Source organism: Coptis chinensis, chromosome 6 (genome assembly GCF_015680905.1).
Source record: "Coptis chinensis isolate HL-2020 chromosome 6, ASM1568090v1, whole genome shotgun sequence".
Classification (NCBI taxonomy): Eukaryota; Viridiplantae; Streptophyta; class Magnoliopsida; order Ranunculales; family Ranunculaceae; genus Coptis; species Coptis chinensis.
In genome coordinates, this window is record NC_141461.1 from 11,266,888 (window position 1) to 11,286,395 (window position 19,508).

The 19,508-nt window shown below is 34.8% G+C and overlaps 2 protein-coding genes and 1 long non-coding RNA gene across 5 annotated transcripts; 2 read left to right on the forward strand and 1 right to left on the reverse strand.

Moving 5' to 3' along the window:
- Positions 1–344: 344 nt before the first annotated feature.
- On the reverse strand, positions 345–2,142 carry LOC147491425 (protein GFS12-like). 2 transcript variants are annotated; one of them, XR_015199940.1, is made up of 3 exons: positions 1,807–2,142; positions 1,633–1,695; positions 345–432 (listed from the first exon to the last, which is right to left on the reverse strand). XR_015199940.1 is itself a non-coding variant. In XM_086568949.1 (3 exons), exons 1-3 carry the CDS (start codon positions 2,009–2,011, stop codon positions 352–354), a joined length of 342 nt encoding a protein of 113 aa, XP_086425075.1. In that variant the 5' UTR covers positions 2,012–2,142; the 3' UTR covers positions 345–351. The 2 variants fall into 2 exon arrangements, 1 of the variants encoding a protein (XP_086425075.1); XM_086568949.1 differs by having other exon boundaries at positions 1,814–2,142.
- A 9,805-nt stretch (positions 2,143–11,947) lies between these two features.
- Positions 11,948–14,194, forward strand: LOC147491426 (uncharacterized). 2 transcript variants are annotated; one of them, XR_015198525.1, is made up of 3 exons: positions 11,948–12,352; positions 12,878–13,121; positions 13,947–14,194. It is a non-coding gene; the product is annotated as an uncharacterized LOC147491426 (long non-coding RNA). The 2 variants fall into 2 exon arrangements; XR_015198524.1 differs by lacking the exon at positions 13,947–14,194 and adding an exon at positions 13,587–13,614.
- Positions 14,195–14,343: 149 nt separating this feature from the next.
- On the forward strand, positions 14,344–16,376 carry LOC147491427 (conserved oligomeric Golgi complex subunit 7-like). Its single transcript, XM_086565818.1, has 4 exons — positions 14,344–14,687; positions 15,543–15,632; positions 15,704–15,826; positions 15,919–16,376. The coding sequence occupies exons 1-4, from the start codon at positions 14,685–14,687 to the stop codon at positions 16,030–16,032; spliced, it is 330 nt and encodes a 109-aa protein (XP_086421944.1). The 5' UTR covers positions 14,344–14,684; the 3' UTR covers positions 16,033–16,376.
- Positions 16,377–19,508: the final 3,132 nt, after the last annotated feature.

Consider the following 19,508-nt stretch of genomic DNA (forward strand, 5'->3'; position numbering starts at 1 on the left):
TTCGCGTCAATAAAGAAATAATAATGACCAACTTGTTCTTCGTTCCAAAATATCAAAGGAGTAATATATTTGTTCCACCTATACATCAAATGAGTTTTACAATGAAAAATACAAATGTTGAGATCAATCCCCAAACCTTAACTAGAAGGGGTCCAAACCTAGCTAAGACACCATGACCGGCTCGAACATTCCATTAGATGAACTTCAGAATTTCAAGTCGAACAACATCAAGTTCATCTTGTGCATAGGTATCTTTGAGTGTTAAATGTCATCTGCATGATCAATACCATAAAATAATAACTTAATAACGAAGAATACCATAAAATAATAGAATACTTACATACCTATTGCTTAATCTTCCGTTTTCTTATTTGCATTGTTGCCTAACTTGGATGTTGATGGAGGTGGGGCTCTTTTGGGATTTAATGTCCTCTGAAAGCCATTAAACGTCAACAAAGAAAGTGAGTATACAATGCATATTGTTTGCGACATCATCATAATAACAACTAATATGAAACCATAAAAGTCAAAGGAGTATCCTAGAAAATTCATTTATCCATCTTAGAAAATTCATTTCGAAAATATGTTAATGAAGTCATCTTATCTTTCAAAGAGCATAACTCCTCCTCTCACAACAATTACTAAAATCCAATCCTTAGGTGTCTAATGAGCTACTACCCAAAACAAAAATTGCTTAAGAGTCACAAATTCACAATAGCTTGAATTAAGAGATCACTTTGGAATTAAAAAGATTCAAGGATTTAAGAAATCACTGATGCAACACACTCCTAGGAGTCATATTTTATAACCAAAAAGAAAAAAAATAGATCGATATTATCTAATCCAAATAATTTGACCATACCAATTTCATATACGGGGTGCAGTTCAAGTGTTGGCCCTCACAAGCCCGCACTTGCAAATGTAATCACGATTGGTGCAAGTGTCTAACATCACATAGACAAACACAGAACAAAAACACGAATTCATTACATAAAAGGATAGGCAATTTCAACCACCACTGACACATGGTTTAACAAAAAACGATCTCATGTGGCAAAAAGAGACAATTTTCATACCCTTTCCTGGCTGTCTTTTACTCTTATCATGTCAGGCAAAACCTGAATTTTATATGGGGCGGAACTAAATATACAAGGACATACGACTCTGTTTAACTAGTGGCAAATTCAAAGGAATTTCCACGAGATACCATCTCATCCTTTTTATTATTATAATTATTGTTATTATTAATATTGTTATTATTATTATTATTATTATTATTGTTATCAACAAAACAATATTTTATATTAATACCACATCTCATCCCTCTATCAGAAACTAAAGTAGGGATCACTGACCAATAAAAGCAGCTAAAAACAAAAGAGACAGGGTAGCAACTAGAAAATGTAAAAGATGTGCATGAAAATTCCACCCTAGGAGGGAAAGTTATCTACTGCAGAAACCAATTTACAAATATTGTTTTGTTGACTATTAACAAGAAACCAATAGGCAACTTTGCTTCTACACATAGTATTTCATTAACGATAATTACAAGGTGCAAACATATAGGTCTATAAAATGCGACAAGCACTACCAAATGCGAAAGGGAAAATGTAAACAGTGTGAGAGGAGTACCTGAAGAACAGAAAGCTCCAAATTGGTTTGCATGAGAACTTTAACATGGAGGAAACCTCTATCCTACGATTTTTCCACATTAAACAAAGTTAAAATTCTTCTAGTCGTTTGAACATGTATCACTCACAGAAAAGTTCAAAGAAAAAAAGGGAGATAAGAAGGGGATGGGGGAACCTATTACTTGAAGTAGCTCCCTGATGACCACCTCCCTTGGCAAAACTGCAGCCAGACCATCTAACGTAACAAGACTATCAATAACAGCCAAAGCATTCCAGCTCTGTATAGGTTCGGGTTTGTCCAAATTTGAAACATCAATGCTGGAAAGAACAACATTCCTTAGGAATGGTAGGATGTGTTTCACGATAAAACTGTCCCCCATTAAACTGCTTGAGAAAACCAACAAAAACTACCTTACAGGATGAATATTCCATTATAATTAGTGCTTAAGACAACTCAATAAGCTGTAGGATACCAATTCTAACCAATACATCAATTCCATCAGGACAAAGTCCTTTCCCAAAACCGCGTGAATCGGGGTAAAAGTGTCTGGATCAAGACTCAAAGGTTAGTAAACCATAAAGAAAGTACTTCTTAACCTCTATTTCCATTTGAGGACACATGATCTTGATAGCATTGAACCAAATTAAGTGAAAAAAAAGATGAAAAGAACTTAACCTGATGAACCGTCATAGGTACTCCAAACTCATCACAACAATGTGATCGAGGAAACGTATAAGCGTGAGCTAGAATTTTTATGAGGTGCTATTGACAGATTGAAGATGACTAATGGATGTATCATCTCCAAATATTCTTCCTTACCAATTTTGGTCCATATCTCACGCATAAACGAGTCTTAGAGAAGAGACACCTTTAAATGCGAGTAGTTTGCAGCCTGAGACAAATTCATAGCTAGTAAGAAAACTGGAAGTCTTGTAAAACCCCATTTTTTACCCCCAAGTATCTATATAAAAAATTTCCGGAGTTTTCTAGATGTGAGGCAAGAAAAGATATTGTATGGTTGAAAACTAGTATAGGGGTATAAACATTCATGAGGACTGAAATATTCTAGAAGACTAGAACCAAACATTAGGTAACCAACGACATGGTGACAAATTTAACTTTATATATATAGCATAAGTGTTATCGCATGTTTCATAGGATATGCAAGAGGCCCTCAAGTATCTACTGAAGGCAAGAAGTTCAAGTGCATCTGGCCGGAGAGTCGAGGCTTACCAAAAACAAGTATGAGCTTGCCGGAGGAACGGCGAGGGAGTGACCTAATATATGTGTAAGCACACATACACAAACACACATATAAATAGCTATGTATTTGTGTTTGTGAAACCACACACCTTTCTCTTTGTCTTTTACATTTAAGAAGTCTTCTCGTGATGGTGTGGGACAATTTTTTACTTCACCAATCAGTTCAAAATTCAAAAAACAGATGCTATAATGCTCTACCTCCGGCCTATCGGTTAAGCCCCCAGTCAGACCTTTTGTCTAGAGGATGTACAACACGAGTTTGAGGCCTGGGTGCCCACTACAATATAGGGAGTGATACTATGACACATGAAAACTAACATATGCACCTTGGGCCCACATGAGAAGAGGGATGATGTTTTTTTTTTTTACATATGAACTCCCTAACGTGTGTTTGTGTTTAACTACAACTAACAAATTATGGACTAAGCTAGCAACTCACCTGTAGAATCTTCTGGATGGCAGGCAAGACTAATGACTTTACTGCCTGAGGCTTCAAGCACTTCAAGAATTCCTTCAGCAAGATATAAGCCCACTCAGCTTTGGTATCCGACAACGGAGACACAAGCGGTGCTAAGCGATGAGGAGCACCGCATTTCGGCAAGAGAGACTCCCATTGCATTCAAGCTTCCTTTGTCCGGCAAACTTTGTCGCGATAATCGGCGATACCCAACTTCCACTAAAAGATGCAGAGGCGCAATAAACAAATACGATGACCTGATTGTTGCAGTGAAATATGGTGATTCCAAAAGACATTTTACTGAAGGCCTCCTAATAACAAAGAAAAAACAAATCAAGCGAAAAACCAAGCACCCAACGAAATTGCAGATAAATTAAATTATCAATAATTAACTTGACCGCCTGTTGTTTCCCTACCGACTAACATATCTAGAAAACTAAATATGAAACAAGAGTTACTGGAAAGGGAAACTTTATACCTCCTCCACTCCCTCTATATACATGCTTCAACAAGTAGAGGAAGTTCTTGCACTAACCCAGGTAATATACCAGTCTCCAGATATCCAGATTTGCAGTAAATGAGGTCATATTAAATAGAGGTCTCTTCAAGTGAAGCTCTGTGAGAATGCAACCAATTGAAAATATGTCCGCATCGATATCTTCATAGAATGGGCCGAACTCAGATAATTTTTGCTTCCAAAAAGATAACTCTTGGAAACCCAAGGAACCACTGTCCTCCACCTCAAAATATTCAACAAGATTACTTGAGTCAGTATCAGATGACTTAGAAAACCCTTTCGCACTGCCATTTTCTTCTGATATTTTAGGAATAAAAAGACGGATGCATGGTTTTTCTACAGCTTTGACATTATCCACAATAGTTTCTTGATGGTAGTGATAGATGGGACTCAAGTACGAAGCATCTTCACAAAATGATTCTGCTTCTTCCAAGTACTGCAAATCACCAGCTAGGAAACGAAGAGATTCCTGGTACTATGTCTTCTTTACTCGCCGCATAGGATGTGGGCGGGTAAAGAGTTGACGGCGTCCTACTGACCTTAGCATAGTGGGTTCGGATGAAGGAAGGATGACATTCTTTACAACAACAGCAGCTTAATTTGCTCTAAGACATGATTACTTTCTAATGCATCATGATGCAATTTGATGTAGAGGTGGGGATTGATTTTTCTCAACTTGCCGAACCCTAGTGGCAGAAATCGAGGGGGGGGAGAGAAGGAGATGGAGAAATTGGGTTTTCTATCGTACGTGTTTTCTTTCCCCCATTTGTTATTTTTCTTTCTGTTTTTCGTGTTTAATTTTCGACCCTTAATTAATTTTTTTTTTAACTTTCTCTGATTGTTTGCTTTTGCTCACGGTAAGTGTAATTATGCACAAAATATACGCCACTGGTTTTAAGAAAACATGGGGTATACATATACTAAAAAATAATTAGGCTAATATTTGATAGTACCGTGGTATATGTCTTGCTATATACCACTGTTTTTCAAAAAAAGTGGTATTTGATTGTTCCAAAACTAGAAAAGTGTTTTGTACCATGGTAAATGACTATAAACCACTGTTATTAGAGGAATAGTGGTATATACCAGTTGACCAACCGTGGTAAATAGACATTTATGTAGTAGTGGTGTTCTATAGATAGTTTACGAAGCAATGGTTATCATGAAAGACATACAACAGAATAACTTATACTATTTGAAGGGTGCACAGTTAGTGGAGAAGTAGCTATTACTGAGCATTCAGAGGCAGTTGCTAAGGATGCCACTAGATTATGGCATATGCGTTTTGCACGTGCAGGTGAGAAGTTCATGCAAACATTATTAGTGAAACAATGATTGTTGAAAGGTGTTGAGATCTGTAAGTTAGATTTTTGTGAAACATTGTGTTATGGGCAAGTATACAAGGGTGAAGTTATTTGGCACCGCTATCTACCGTACGCGTGGAACCCTTGATTATGTTCATTTAGATGTTTGGGGTCATTCTAGGAATGCATCTCTTGGAGGGAACAAATATTATTATGTGACCTTTGTTGATGATTACTCTAGGTGTTTGTGGGTATATACCATGAGAAACAATGATGAAGTCCTAGATATCTTTGTAAAGTGGAAGAAGTTGATTGAAACTCAGACTGGCAAAAAGATCAAACGACACTCCGAACTAATAATGGTGCCACTACTAAAAAAAAGGCTTATAATGATAGCTAAAAGCCGTCATAAAACAGCATTAATGATATTTTTTTCGTTGAAGAAACAACCGTCATTATATAGCCCATCATAAAAGTTAACAAAAACCGTCATTAAATTTATGACATTTTTAGTAAAGCCATTATATAATTTGAAAGATTTTATGTCAAAAATAGGACTAAAAACCGTCATAATAGGCAGAAAAATATTGATTGTTACATGATAACCGTCATTAATATTAGTACAACCGTCATAAATTTAAGTAAAAATTGTCAAGAAACTTGTTTAGTTTGTGATGCTTTTAGCAAAGCCGTCATAGAAAAATACATTTTCTGGAAAAAAATATATTTTATACCCTAAAAATTGCATAAATCATTTAGAATAAATCATTTAAAATTGCATAAATCAAACTCCACTGCAAAAAACTTGTGAATTTAACATACTAGTCAGTTCGTGATCCATTCACAAAAGATAATCCATTACATTCAATCATCTAAAAAATTCACATACATTTAACCAAAAATATCCACAAAATATGTCTCAACAAGAACAGTTTACATGGTTTGACTTTCAATCATCGAACCTTGTCCAAACTTCACCTGCAAAAAATCAAATTCGAAAGTAAATAAATAAAATGAGTATATCATGCACAAAAAAAAAATTAAAAAAAAAAAATTTTAAAAATCAAAATCAAAATCAAATCCCAAGTTATTGGCAACTATATATGCATGTTGTACCTAAATGATCGCGAGCTCTAACTGCTAGGAAACAAAGTACATTCTTGTTCTCAAATATAGGTCAAGTGGCAAGGCCCACAATGTTGCACCAATTTAGTTGGAGAAAAAATGAAGAAAAATGTTCGCAGTTCTTTGTCCTTTAGTATACACAAACTTTGAACAATTTAGACCACTTGCTAACATGGAGCCTAATGAAGCTTATATCGACAACCGAAATGCACTACCCATTTATAAAATTGAAAATAGTCATACCTCTAGGACGTCAAAAGGACATAAACGAAAGTACTTGGCCTCATAACAAGGTGCATAGAAACATGTTCAAAAAGTAAGTGAACATATTAAAATTAAACAAAAGACAACCCTCATAACAAAAAAAATACATTCTATAATAAATTCAAGAAGCAAGGTAAAAATGATAATCTCCTATAGATTGCATGTGGTAAATAATGCAGACCATAAGAACTCACACTTCCATCTTAAATAAGATAATTACAACAGTAATGAAAGGATAAAGTATATATATAAGACATTAAACTTATGGCATTTTTTGTAAAGCCATTATATACTTGAAATATTTTATGTCAAAAATAGGACTAAAAACTGTCATAATAGGCAGAAAAATATTGATTGTTACATGATAACCGTCATTAATATTAGTACAACCGTCATAAATTTCAATAAAAACTGTCAAGAAACCTGTTTAGTTTGTGATGCTTTTAGCAAAGGCGTCATAGAAAAATATATTTTATGGAAAAAAAATTATTTTATACCCTAAAAATTGCATAAATCATTTAGAATTGCATAAATCTTTTAAAATTGCATAAATCAAACTCCACTGCAAAAAACTTGTGAATCTAACATACTAGTCAGTTCGTGATCCATTCACAAAAGATAATCTATTACATTCAACCATCTAAAAAATTCACATGCATTTAACCAAAAATATCCACAAAATATGTCTCAACAAGAACAATTTACATGGTTTGACTTTCAATCATCGAACCTTGTCCAAACTTCACCTGCAAAAAATCAAATTTGAAAGTAAATAAATAAAATGAGTATATCATGCACAAAAAAAAATTAAAAATTAAAAATTAAAAATTAAAAATCAAATCCCAAGTTATTGGCAACCATGCATGTTGTACCTAAATTACCGAGCTCTAACTACTAGGAGACAAAGTACATTCTTGTTCTCAAATATAGGTCAAGTTGCAAGGCCCACCATGTTGCACCAATTTAGTTGGGGAAAAAAATGAAGAAAAATGTTCACAGTTCTTTGTCTTTTAGGATACACAAACTTTGAATAGTTTAGACCACTTGCTAACACGGAACCTAATGAAGCTTATGTTGACAACCGAAATGCACTACCCATTTATAAAATTGAAAATAGTCATACCACTTGCTAACACGGAACCTAATGAAGCTTATGTCGACAACCGAAATGCACTACCCATTTATAAAATTGAAAATAGTCATAGCTCTAGGACGTCAAAAGGACATAAATGAAATTACTTGACCTCATAACAAGGTGCATAGAAACCTGTTCAAAAAGTAAGTGCACATATTAAAATTAAACAAAAGACAACCCTCATAACAAAAAATATACATTTTATAATAAATTCAAGAAGCAAGGTAAAACTTCTCATCTCCCTATATATTGCATGTGGTAAATAATGCAGACCATAAGAACTCACACTTCCATCTTAAATAAGGTAATTACAACAATAATGAAAGGATGAAGTATATATATATATATATATACACACACACACACACACAAATTATTAGTACTTAGCTCATCTTGTAGGAGGGTATGGTATAAACTATGGTATAAAAAATGTGGTAAACGGAACCTGCTCATATATACAAGTTACAATTACAAGAGCAAACAGCACTACGTGTGTACTACTACTTAAATATGAAATAAACACTCATGGGGTCCTCACCTTTACAAAGTGTTGTCTTATAATAAAACGTGTAGCACATGTTAATATATGTACCTCAGTTCATAGGGAGTCTTCTTTGATCTTTGGAGTATTGGAGAAAGACACTAGTAGAACAAAATAAGTAGTTAGATGGAGTTAAGGATCATAATAAACTTTCAGAAGCCAAGTTAGCTATCTTCTATCTTTATCACTTAAACTTAGTCAAGTCTTTAAACTTATCATTTAATACTTTTGTTCATAATCACCACAAGAAAATTGGCTTTTTGCCACGGAAGCACGGTGTTTTTACCCACGGCTAAATATCCAACAGATGTTGGCCGTCGCTACGTAGCACTATTTTGGAACTCATAGCCACTATTAAGCGACACTTGTTATGCTGTCAAAAGCCGTAGGCAGAGGTCCGCCTTATCACATATTAATATAGTATCTAAAACACAAGAAAACTTTAGAAAGACAGCTTGAAACTGCTCGTATTAAACACTTCAAACCAAAGAGAAGATCTGCTACTCCCACTTTGTGATTGGATAAATCGGAGTTATTACTAAATCGTTGGAATTTATGGGTGGAGGACGGATGCGCCTCTTTTTATTTTGATATTCAAAGGTAAAAAATGATCTCTTTTGTGTTCTTCCGTAAGGTAATTCTACAAATACCATCTTTTTGATATTTTTGCTAATTGGGGTTTCACTTGTCATGTTTAATTGAATTAATGTTGAAGTTTTGGTTTTTCGAGAACCCTAGTTCTTATAAGCCTAATTTCTTGAGTATTTAGGGTTTGGAAAGTGAAATCTAATTGGAAAACATTTACTGGATTTCAAATAGAAACTAAAACTACAATTGTTGAGCTCATATAATATGAGAGATAAGAGATACGGCTTTTGAACAAAGGTTGGGCTTGCTTTTAAAACCTTCACCATAAATCTAAGAACTTATATATAAGTCTCAATAGAGTTGTAGAATTGAAAAAACAAGCTGTAATCAAGACCCTTGGTGGATACCAAGGGGAGCCTCAAGACCTGTAATTATTTTGATTGCCCTAAGTTAGGCTATCATGACCTTGAGTCATCTTTGATTGATCAATAGTGCGCTCTTCAGTCTTACTTTACTATTTAAGCTCTTGCCTCAGAATTGTACGAAAACACTATTGTAAGCTAGTAGCACTCTCCATTGCTACTAATGCTTGTGTAGAATGTGACGAGCCATCTGAGAAGAGTGACTTCATTCTCTGTAGGTCTAATTAGGCAATGAACACATAAAGGGTGTAGTGTTATTATAGTCATTATAATACTAAGATTCTCGACCATTTTGCTTGAGAACACATACTACTCTTTTTTGAAATTTTTTTTTTCATTACTATAATCCACTTGTTATGAAAGTTATTTTTCACTATTTTTGATTTGTTTCTAATTGATTAGTGTTCCAACTCGTATGTTTGTACTAGGACTGCAATTTGTTTCACGGATTTTATTCCCAGGGAATTGCAAATGGATTGGAAATTTAGTTGATTGCAGTCGGCCTAACCTTCAAGTTTTGAATTGTGAGCTTACTACCTCTATATTATATATTCTAGATTAAAGCCTTCCTAAAAGTGTTATCAAAGTTACACAATGGGGGTATCAATCTTTCTATTTTCAGATAGCTAGCCTCTCTATATGACTGTTTTGTTAGCATTTTTATCACCCGCGTATTCGAAATCGTAACTAAGGAAGTCTAAGTAATTAGTCAATGTTATGTGTGACCGCTCAAATAAGCCCGGTCATAATAGGTTATGTTAATTGTCTCTAGAAAACAATGTTGACCGTTTACTGGTAACTTGTGCCCCTTCACGACTTTAAAAAAACTCTAAAACTTTCCACTCACTAGCTCTCCCACTTCTACACTCGTACAGTTAGGGTATCAACCTCCAGCCCTCTCTCTCTGTCTCCAGATTAAGTCTGCAAAACAATGACCAAGAATAGCAATCAAACCAGGTTAGTTTTTTCGCCTTCGATCTCCTTTTCCTCTTCCATGTTAGGTTTCTCTTGATGTATGCAATTGGACCATTGATTCAGTCCTTTTCGTGCTCTTGCAGGATGTGAAAGAAAGAGTTCTTATGTTATATGAGTGAGGTAAAATTGGGTGATGTTGTGTTCAAATTTTATCGTGTGTGGTTTTTCAATTAGGATTGGATTCTATTTTGAAGGATTCTATTGATTTATGACATTTACCTTTGTAGTTCTTTTACGGAATTCATCTAGTATTAAGTCTTAGTTGCTTGAGTTCAGACCACGTCAAATTCTAAGAACAAATAAAGTATTTGTTTCTAACAATTTTCTTTTGTTTCTTTCCCAGTTGATTGTGAAGAATGCCTTGCTTCCAAGCTCAGTAGTTGCCAAGCGTTAGGCCATGTCACTATTCAAATTGAAGCCATATCCCTGAAGACGGACCATAAGCTTGTTGACATATATGTGACTTTGGCGGAATTGGGATGTTTCTTCTGTTGGATTGTGATATTATCTTTTGGATTGGAAAGTAACATTTTAATTTTTCATGTACATATATCAGTCATTTGTATTTTGATGTCAAATGTAACTTATGATTTTTTAATTGAATGACTTGTATTTTTTCTCATCAAGATGTTGCTTTTTTGGTTTTGTATTTGCACTTGGAGTACTGTCTGTTGGTAAAAGAAGTTGTGGTTCAGTATTATGGATGATTAGTGGTTGTGTAGTAGGAAATAATGTGTAGAAGCAGGTGGAAGGGAAACTAATTGCCCCATGTTTTTTTTATTAAAAAAGGTCTTTTGCCACTGTTCAAAGCCGTGGCTAATGTTAGTATACCCCACGGCTTGAGCCTCAATTTATGTTTGTAGCTAAAACTTAGCTTTTGCGACGGTTAATGACCGTGGCTAGTGGTGGTTTTTGCCACGGTCATGACTGGGATAAGCATTGCCGACACACAAAAAGCCCACGGTCCTGCGATGCATTTTGTCCGTGGGTAAAAGTCTTTTGTCACGGTTTAGGCCTGTGGCTTAAAACCTGTTTTCTTGTAGTGAATATATATCCAGCAAACTAAAACTAATTCCTAGTCTACTTCACAAGTTCACATATCAAAAATGTAATACATATAAAACTTTTACACTATTAGAAGTTTAGCCACAACACCCTAAAAAATAGTCACAAATAATCAAGTTAGATGTGATTGAATGACTCCTAATAATTTATTGTAAAATTTGAATCCAACACAGAAAGTGGAATGCATCATTTTAATTAAGCAAACCAGATAAAGACCACTTTGATCACTGCCAAGTATTCATTCCAAAACAATCACCTAAGGTCACTGCAACACTTGTTATAAAACAAGAAAAGACCGGACTTCAGATGTACTCGTGATCAAATCAAGCAAACAATACACAAAGCATATGATAAAACAAATGACAACATGAATTATTCACTACAAGAACTCACCCATATGCATATGGTCATCTGAAAACTTATAAAATTCTACATCCCTGCATTCGCATATCAACCTGAAAACATTTGCACCCTTCCTAGAGCTGAAAATAGTTGCACTTATAACTAGAACATGGAATATACGAGCAATATAAAGCTATCAAATTACTGGTTCCTGGTTGTATCACATTTCTTGCAACATAGCTTATAAAAGCTTTGACTGAATACATTCACTACACCATAATAGGATATTTGCAACACACGCTTTTTTTATTATTTGCAACGGTTATTTACCGTTAGTAAGTTTCCAACGTTAAATAAGCGTTGGCAATGTTGTAAAGCGTTGCTTTATTTGGGTGAATTTCCGGAATTAATTGCTAACGCTTAAAAAGCGTTGGAAAAATGTTACAAATTAAAAACTTGAAAATTTCGCGAAATAGGGAAACGAAAAAAATCGAAATATAAAACATAATTTTCTTTCTCTCCTCTCTCTCTCTCACGCCGCATTTCAAGATCCCTAAAATTTTCCACTCCTCAAAACTAATTTTCGCACTCCTCAAGATTTAGACCACTATTGCCTCAGGAGACGATAACGGCTGCATCAAGGTGTTGTTATCGATCTACTGAAACCAATGGCTTGAAGGCGTGCTTGTATTGATCGATCTACTGAAACCAACGGCTTCAAGGTAAATATTTTTCTATTTATGTTTAGGGTTTATTTGTAGTGTAAATGGTTTTGTATGTACATATATATTTTGGTCTATTTATGTTTCGGATTGGAAAATTTGGTGTTAATTTGTTTTGGAAAAATATTCACTGTTGGGTATGAAACTTGTGCATACCAAATAATCAACGGATCCCGGGCTACCCCTCCATGGCTCCATGTGATGAATAGCGGTGAGTGTATTACATCTTCTAGATATTTTCTTCTCTATAGGTTTTGTATTTTCCTCTTCAATGTCATATTTTCTGCTAGCTCATTTTATTTCGAACAAGCCTACTGATATATTCTTAAAGATTTGTTTTCATCTGTCATTTACTCATTTTTTTTTTGTCCTTTTCTATTATTTCAATTATCAAGTTAGCCTATTGTAGTGAGTATCTCTGAAGAAGCTTAGGTTTACCTTTATTTCATCCCTTCAGTAATTTGTACTTTATAGTTAAGGCATCATATATCTGATAGTCTCTGCTTTACTAATGGTTTTGCGCAGGGGATGGATGGGTCTCTCATTTGCCCTACTGATTCTGTTTATTGCAATTTTTATGCTGTTTAATCGATGGTTTAACAAAAGAAGACCTATATATGAGCTCAAGGTAATGGCGCCTCCAGCAATGAACACGATGGAACAACTTTTGAAACTTCAGAATGCGATTTCACAACTTGAAGAGCTTGTGCAGGATGGGAATGTGGTGCTCCTTAAGTTGCAAGCCTTATCCTTGTCAGTTTTCCCTAAGGTCTTGCCTTCTTTTCCTTTACATATTTAGCATATGTAGTTTCCTACTTTATGTTATCCTTGCCATCAATCATTGGTTGTTGCAACTTGTTTACCACTGCTGTGTTCCACCTTGTTTCAAACTTTAGGAGGGAAGGAACTGGTCCTATTCCGGTTCCTCCCTGTGACAATATGATGTTTGTTTATTAAAAGTTATGTATGAAACTACTCACCATAAGGGGTTGGTAGTTTTTGCACTTGACAATGTTGTATGTCCGATTGAGAGCGTCACATCTCCCTAGTGACCTTTTCAATCAAGCCATCAAGATGCATGAATCACTATAGGCTTAGATTTATTTATTAGATGTAACATCTTATGTGCATGTTAGCATCAATTAAATAGACTGTCATCTTGAAACATTTAATTAGTTACCTTTGTTACTCGTGTGTGCTTCTGGATTCAGTCTGTACATTGTATGACTTGTAGGCAAGTGAGAAGTTAGCGTTGGGACCGGGTGGCAATAGCCTTGGTAATCGGGCTTCTTACCTTGTAAGTATATTATTCTTCCTGACCTTTCTCGATACGTTTACAAGATACTCACCTCCAAGGATAGCAAGTACTGAGAAATGGAATAGGATATCGAGAGAGTGGTGGTTTAGTATACCACCGCTCCAGTTTTGCTTGAAAGACCCTAGAACAGAAAAAAAAAAAAAGAAAAAGATGTAATGGTTGTTAATTGTGTTTTTGTATATAAATATGTAAAGTTTAGTTTCTTTTTTCTTTTCTCTCTTCTATAAGCATGCGGAGTGATGTGATTTACAATGCCTCCAACAATGAGCTTGTAAGGACTCAGACGTTGGTGAAGAGCGCCATCATTCAAGTAGATGCTGCACCATTTAGGAAATGGTATCTTCAGCACTATGGGTTGAAATTGGCAGGAAGAAAAAATCCGCTGCCAAGAAGGAAGGTGTTGAGGAGGGTGAGGCTACTATTGTAGAAGAAGTTAAGAAGAGTCAGCATGTGCTTAGGAAACTGGAGAAGCGCAAGGAAGAGCAAAAACTGGATTCTCACATCGAAGAGCAGTTTGGTGGTGGTCGGCTTGCTAGCTAGCAGATCTTCCCCGCCGCCGGTCGTGGTGGCGAGCTGATGGATACATCTTGGAGGGAAAGGAGCTTGAGTTCTACATGAAAAAGCTCCGGAGGAAGAAGGGCAAGGCAAGCTTTGGTGGTCTTTGCGTATAGGCAGAGAATTATGTTTTTTGTTATCATCTAATGTCTTATGAGATTTCAGCAACTTAATGTTTAGACAATGGTTTTTTTTTTCTTTTGCATAGCGGATATTATGGTTGTTACAGAATCATTCCCATGGATATTTTCAACATTCTGCTTCTGATTTAATTGCTAATTTTGTGCACTTTGCTTATACATACTCTAAATAACTTGACCAACTGCTGGAATTACTATTTCAGGGAAGCAGAGGTGGTTGCAGTTTGTGGAGTGTCCAAATGATATTAGTGGCATAATTGATGCAGCAAAGTTCGCTGATATCGCATTGCTACTTATCGATGGAAGTTACGGATTTGAAATGGTTAGTCACAGTTTGTGTATCATTTTGTGCCTTAAGATGTCATCATCTATCTTTAGTGATCCAAGAGAAGACCATTTTTTTCACTTTGACACTGTTTCATGTATAGTAGTTTTCATTCTCCTACACTACATTGGCTTTTATAGCTCTTGAGCCTTAAGCGGTTACATTGAAGTATACATAATCGTCTTGTGTTTTTACATATCTGGTCTAAAATTAATAAAATAGATTATCTTTAGTGGTAGTGGATGTTATGGGGGATGTGACTCAGCACAAACTAGATTATTAACATGCTTTGTGGTTTTAAAAATTCTGTTTCCTTGTAATTGTCGGTCTAGGGTGGGTCTGTATATAAGTTTGATTGTAATGACTAATGAGTTGAATTCTAAGTAACATTGATGACTATCGGGTATCGGTGTTTGACACGGATACGGAAGATCCAGCATGGTGACCTATATGAAGTAGCACACCAGGATAGCTAAATCAATCAATCATAAAAAGAAAAGAAAGATATTACTATTCTATAGTTACACAACTATTGCTGAGTTTCTAATCAGAGTTGCATTCATTGAGGTAAACCATTTGCACTTTCTCTTTATAGCAAGTTGGTTTGACATTTGAAATACAACTTTTGAAGCTAGAACAATCCTCGTTTCTTGGTCATGAGTAGCGTTTGAATTAACGTTGTGATATTATTAGCTTAGTTCGTGATGTTGCCCTTTCTTTTTTAACTCTTACGTTTCCAAAGATTCTCCTCAAACTTCGTAAGGTATAATAAAAAACCATTCTTTACTTGTATATCTCAATGAATATAAGCTTGTGCCTAGCATACATAGATTTAACACTACCCAAGTGTAGGCGGAGGGCACGTCAGGTGAATCTATTGATGCCCTTGCAAAAGTCGACATAGTCAAACAAAGAATGGAAGCAGCTTATGAAACACTTCAAGTAATTTATAATGCTGGTTCCTAAGTTCTCTCTGATTTGTAGATTTTGTCTTATTGTGGAATTATAAACAGGATGTTGCAGGGTTGACTCAATTAAGTGCTAGTGTGGAGGATGTGTTTGCCAGTGGAGATCTTCCACAGGCTGCAGAAACTTTGGCCAACATGAGACATTGCTTGTTTTTTGCTGTAGGCGAGGTAAATTTTTTGGATTTATTATGTGTTGTGTAGAAAGGTATTAGGCTTCCTAAGGTCTGCTGATATGGTTATTGAGTTTCTATGTGTATTAGGTTGCAGAGTTTGCGAATGTTAGAAAGCAGCTTGAGGTGTTAGAAGATAGACTAGAAGAAATGCTTCAACCTCGTCTATCCGAAGCTTTATCTATCTGCCCACACACACTCTGACTAGAAGAAACCACGGTGGAATTGTAGCACCTTCCACCATAATATACTGGAGGGACTTTCGCTTCCAATTTGAATCTTGGCTTTCAAACGCATCCAAGCAATTGGTACTGGTAGATCTAAAACCTGTGGCACACACCATAGATCTAGTGATTTCAAAATCTGCTTCAGTTTTGGTTGTTGTCCTAAGTAGGCAAACTGTTAAAGTTATAGTTCATTACTGTTGTAATGAGTCCCATGACTCTCTTTATCCTTGACCACACTTGCTTAGTAAATCTTAAGACACCCATTATATTTCTGGTGTTGGGTTGGTTTTTGCAGCAACACATTTTCATTGTGATTTAGGTGATGGGTTGATTGTTGCAATATTAAGTTTTCTATCTTGTGATAACAGGTGTACTATTTGTTATTAAGACTTTTACGACATTTCCTTTATTATATATCTTCTCCATGGTTTAACACTTGAATAGGTGTTTTAAGCCTTTAAAACTCCTGTGTGTTGTTTATTTGTATGTCTTGTATTCTTTTGCTTGTACCTGGTGTTGGGATTGCATGTGTAGGTGTTGTGTGAACATCTAGAAGTAAGGGTACTTGTAGGGATTTTGAGGAAAAATTGTGGATACCATTTATTTTTTGTAGGTTTAGCTGGTCTCGCTACTAAATATGAGAAATAATTTTTTTTATCAGCAACGGTTTATAACCGTTACAAACGATTTTTAAATTAATTTTTTTTAATTAACTAACAACTTTGCAACGGTTAAGAACCGCTAGTAATATTTTAACAAATTACAAAATAGTTATAAAAAGCGTTGGAAATTTCTGTTTACTTTGCAACGGTTAATAACCGTTGGAAATTTCTATTTACAACGCTTATTAACCGTTGCAAATATTTCCAACACTTTATCCACGCCATATTTGCAACACTTAAAAAGCGTTGCGAAAATTATTAGTAACGGTTTTTTGCCGTTGCAAATAGCCTGTTATGGTGTAGTGACTGATACAACACTACTAGTAACCACAAAGCAATACAAAAAATAGTACTGACGACATACATGATAGACATGGATAAGCAAAGTATAGCAACATAAAAAGAGAATGTACTCTACTTTGCAGTTCCAAATCTAAACAAAGACTAGCAGACCAACTAGCTCATTGTCATTAGAAAGTTCCCAGCAGACCAACTAGCTCATTTTCTACTATTCAAAATAACAACAATGCAAAGCACCTAAATTCTCAAACACATTAAAGTTCTCTTCAAAACACCTGGTAAGCCTCTGATATAATTTAACTAAATTGCTCACTGAAACGTCCAAAAGACCAATTTCTTTAGATCAAAATGTCAATCAACAAGATAGAAAATAAGATGATGAGATGGCAAAAAGCACCCACTTGTTTGCAATAAGTTCAAAAAAAAAAAAACAAAAAAAAAAAAAAAAAAAAAAAAAAAAACAAGTCTTCTTCTTATCAAAACGTGCATCAAAAATCTTCTCTCACCCATCAAAACCCCACCTATGTTTCAGAACGGTTAAGATGGTCTGAATCAATCAATGATTATGCACACGAGTACAAAGCAAGAATAAGGGAAATCTAATCTAAAACACAAAAAACTCACACCAAATTAGCAGGAAGCGAAATGAGGAAAGAAATAGGGTTAGGAAAATTAAGACATGGAGGCATACCTTGATCGATCCAAAGCTTTCCACGACTTCCATTTCAATCTTTCAAAAACCCGAACAAAAACTCAGTAATGATAACCAATTAATAAGACCAGAATTTGATAGAAAAGGAGGCGCCTTTTTCTCCATGGCCAGATATGAGAAGAAAAAAAGATTCAGTGAGATGTCCTAACTAGATTCCAAAGAAGGAATGGAATGGTGTACTGGTGTAAGTGCGAAGAAGATGACCTAGGTTTCCAGGAAGAAAGAAAAACACACTTTCGTGTTTTTTTTTTTGTAGGGACGAGATATCTGTGAAGGAGATATGGATGGGAGTGGGTATTTTTACATTGGATTTTGGATTTTTTTAAAAAAAATTATTACCAACAATTAACCTTAATTGTTGAATGACACGACATTTGTTGCATAGTTAATTCCGGAATAATATGACATTTGTTGTACAGTGAAAATCACGATATGTTTTATTGTATAGATCGATATATTTGTTTTCATTTTGTTAATAAATTTTACTATCTCTACTATCTTAAAAATCCCAACCCGACCTACAGTTCTACAACAATGTTTTAATATTAATTTATTGTGTGATGTGTGACTCTTGGTTACTTTTTCTTGACAATTTTGCCCCTGCTATTTTATCATTTGGATAGATTTACTATTCACTTTCGTTCTACCATTTTATCAGGTAGTTTCACATCACCTAGAAGATTATAGGCTCCGTCGTTAAATCATTTTTCTCTCTTTATTTGAAACAAAATTGAGTTTTGGGATACTTTTTGGTTCTTTGTTTGATGGAGTTGTAGTGTAGATTTGATTTTGTAAGTATTAATGCAATTGAAACATTGTAATTGTGAGTTTTATTTTGTGTTTCTTATAATCTTGGCTATTTTCTTTGCCATTTTTTGAATCACCGGTATGCAGAAGACTAAAAGATGTAATGTAGAAGAAGAAAGGGAGTGAGTGATATATCGGTCCACTAAGAGAATAATAAATTGTACCTTCATATTTTGATTTTTTTTGTGATAATTAAACCCAACAATAATTATCCACGTGAACGCACGTGCATGAGACTAGTATTAGAAAAATAAGGACTAGGAGAAATAGTGATTTTGTGCATAAAGTTAAATAAACAATTTTGCTTAATACTTTATTATTTTTTGTCAAAAATGGATCATCAATGTTTGACAAGTGTCTTAAAGTGCTTTTTAATACTATAAAAGCTCCAGCTACTCTGAGGATATTCTCATAGGGATGAGGGTTTGCGGACCGTTAGTAGGAGAAATAGTGATTTTGTGCATAAAGTTAAATAAACAATTTTGCTTAGTACTTTATTATTTTTTGTCAAAAATGGATCATCAATGTTTGACAAGTGTCTTAAAGTGCTTTTTAATACTATAAAAGCTCCAGCTACTCTGAGGATATTCTCATAGGGATGAGGGTCTGCGGACAGTTGGATGTGTGATCCAATAGTCTAAAAATCAAGAACAAAAAAAATGAGAAAGAAGATAAGAAAATGTTGTATTTCTAGACTATTGGACCACACATCCAATGGTCCAGGACCCTCATTCCTATGAGAATATCCTTGGGTATACAATCTCTACTATAAATGATATTACGGACACAAATCTACTCACAAATCTACTGTTTTGTGTAATAGCATATTCTGCTATTGTCATGGTGGCAAAATTATTATTTTGTGATTTTACGTTGGCAATTTATTAATTTTGGGATTTTTTTATTATATTTTTGACTTTTGAGATTGGCAAAACCGTAATTTTCTAAATTTCAGATTTGTGTTTTTTTGAG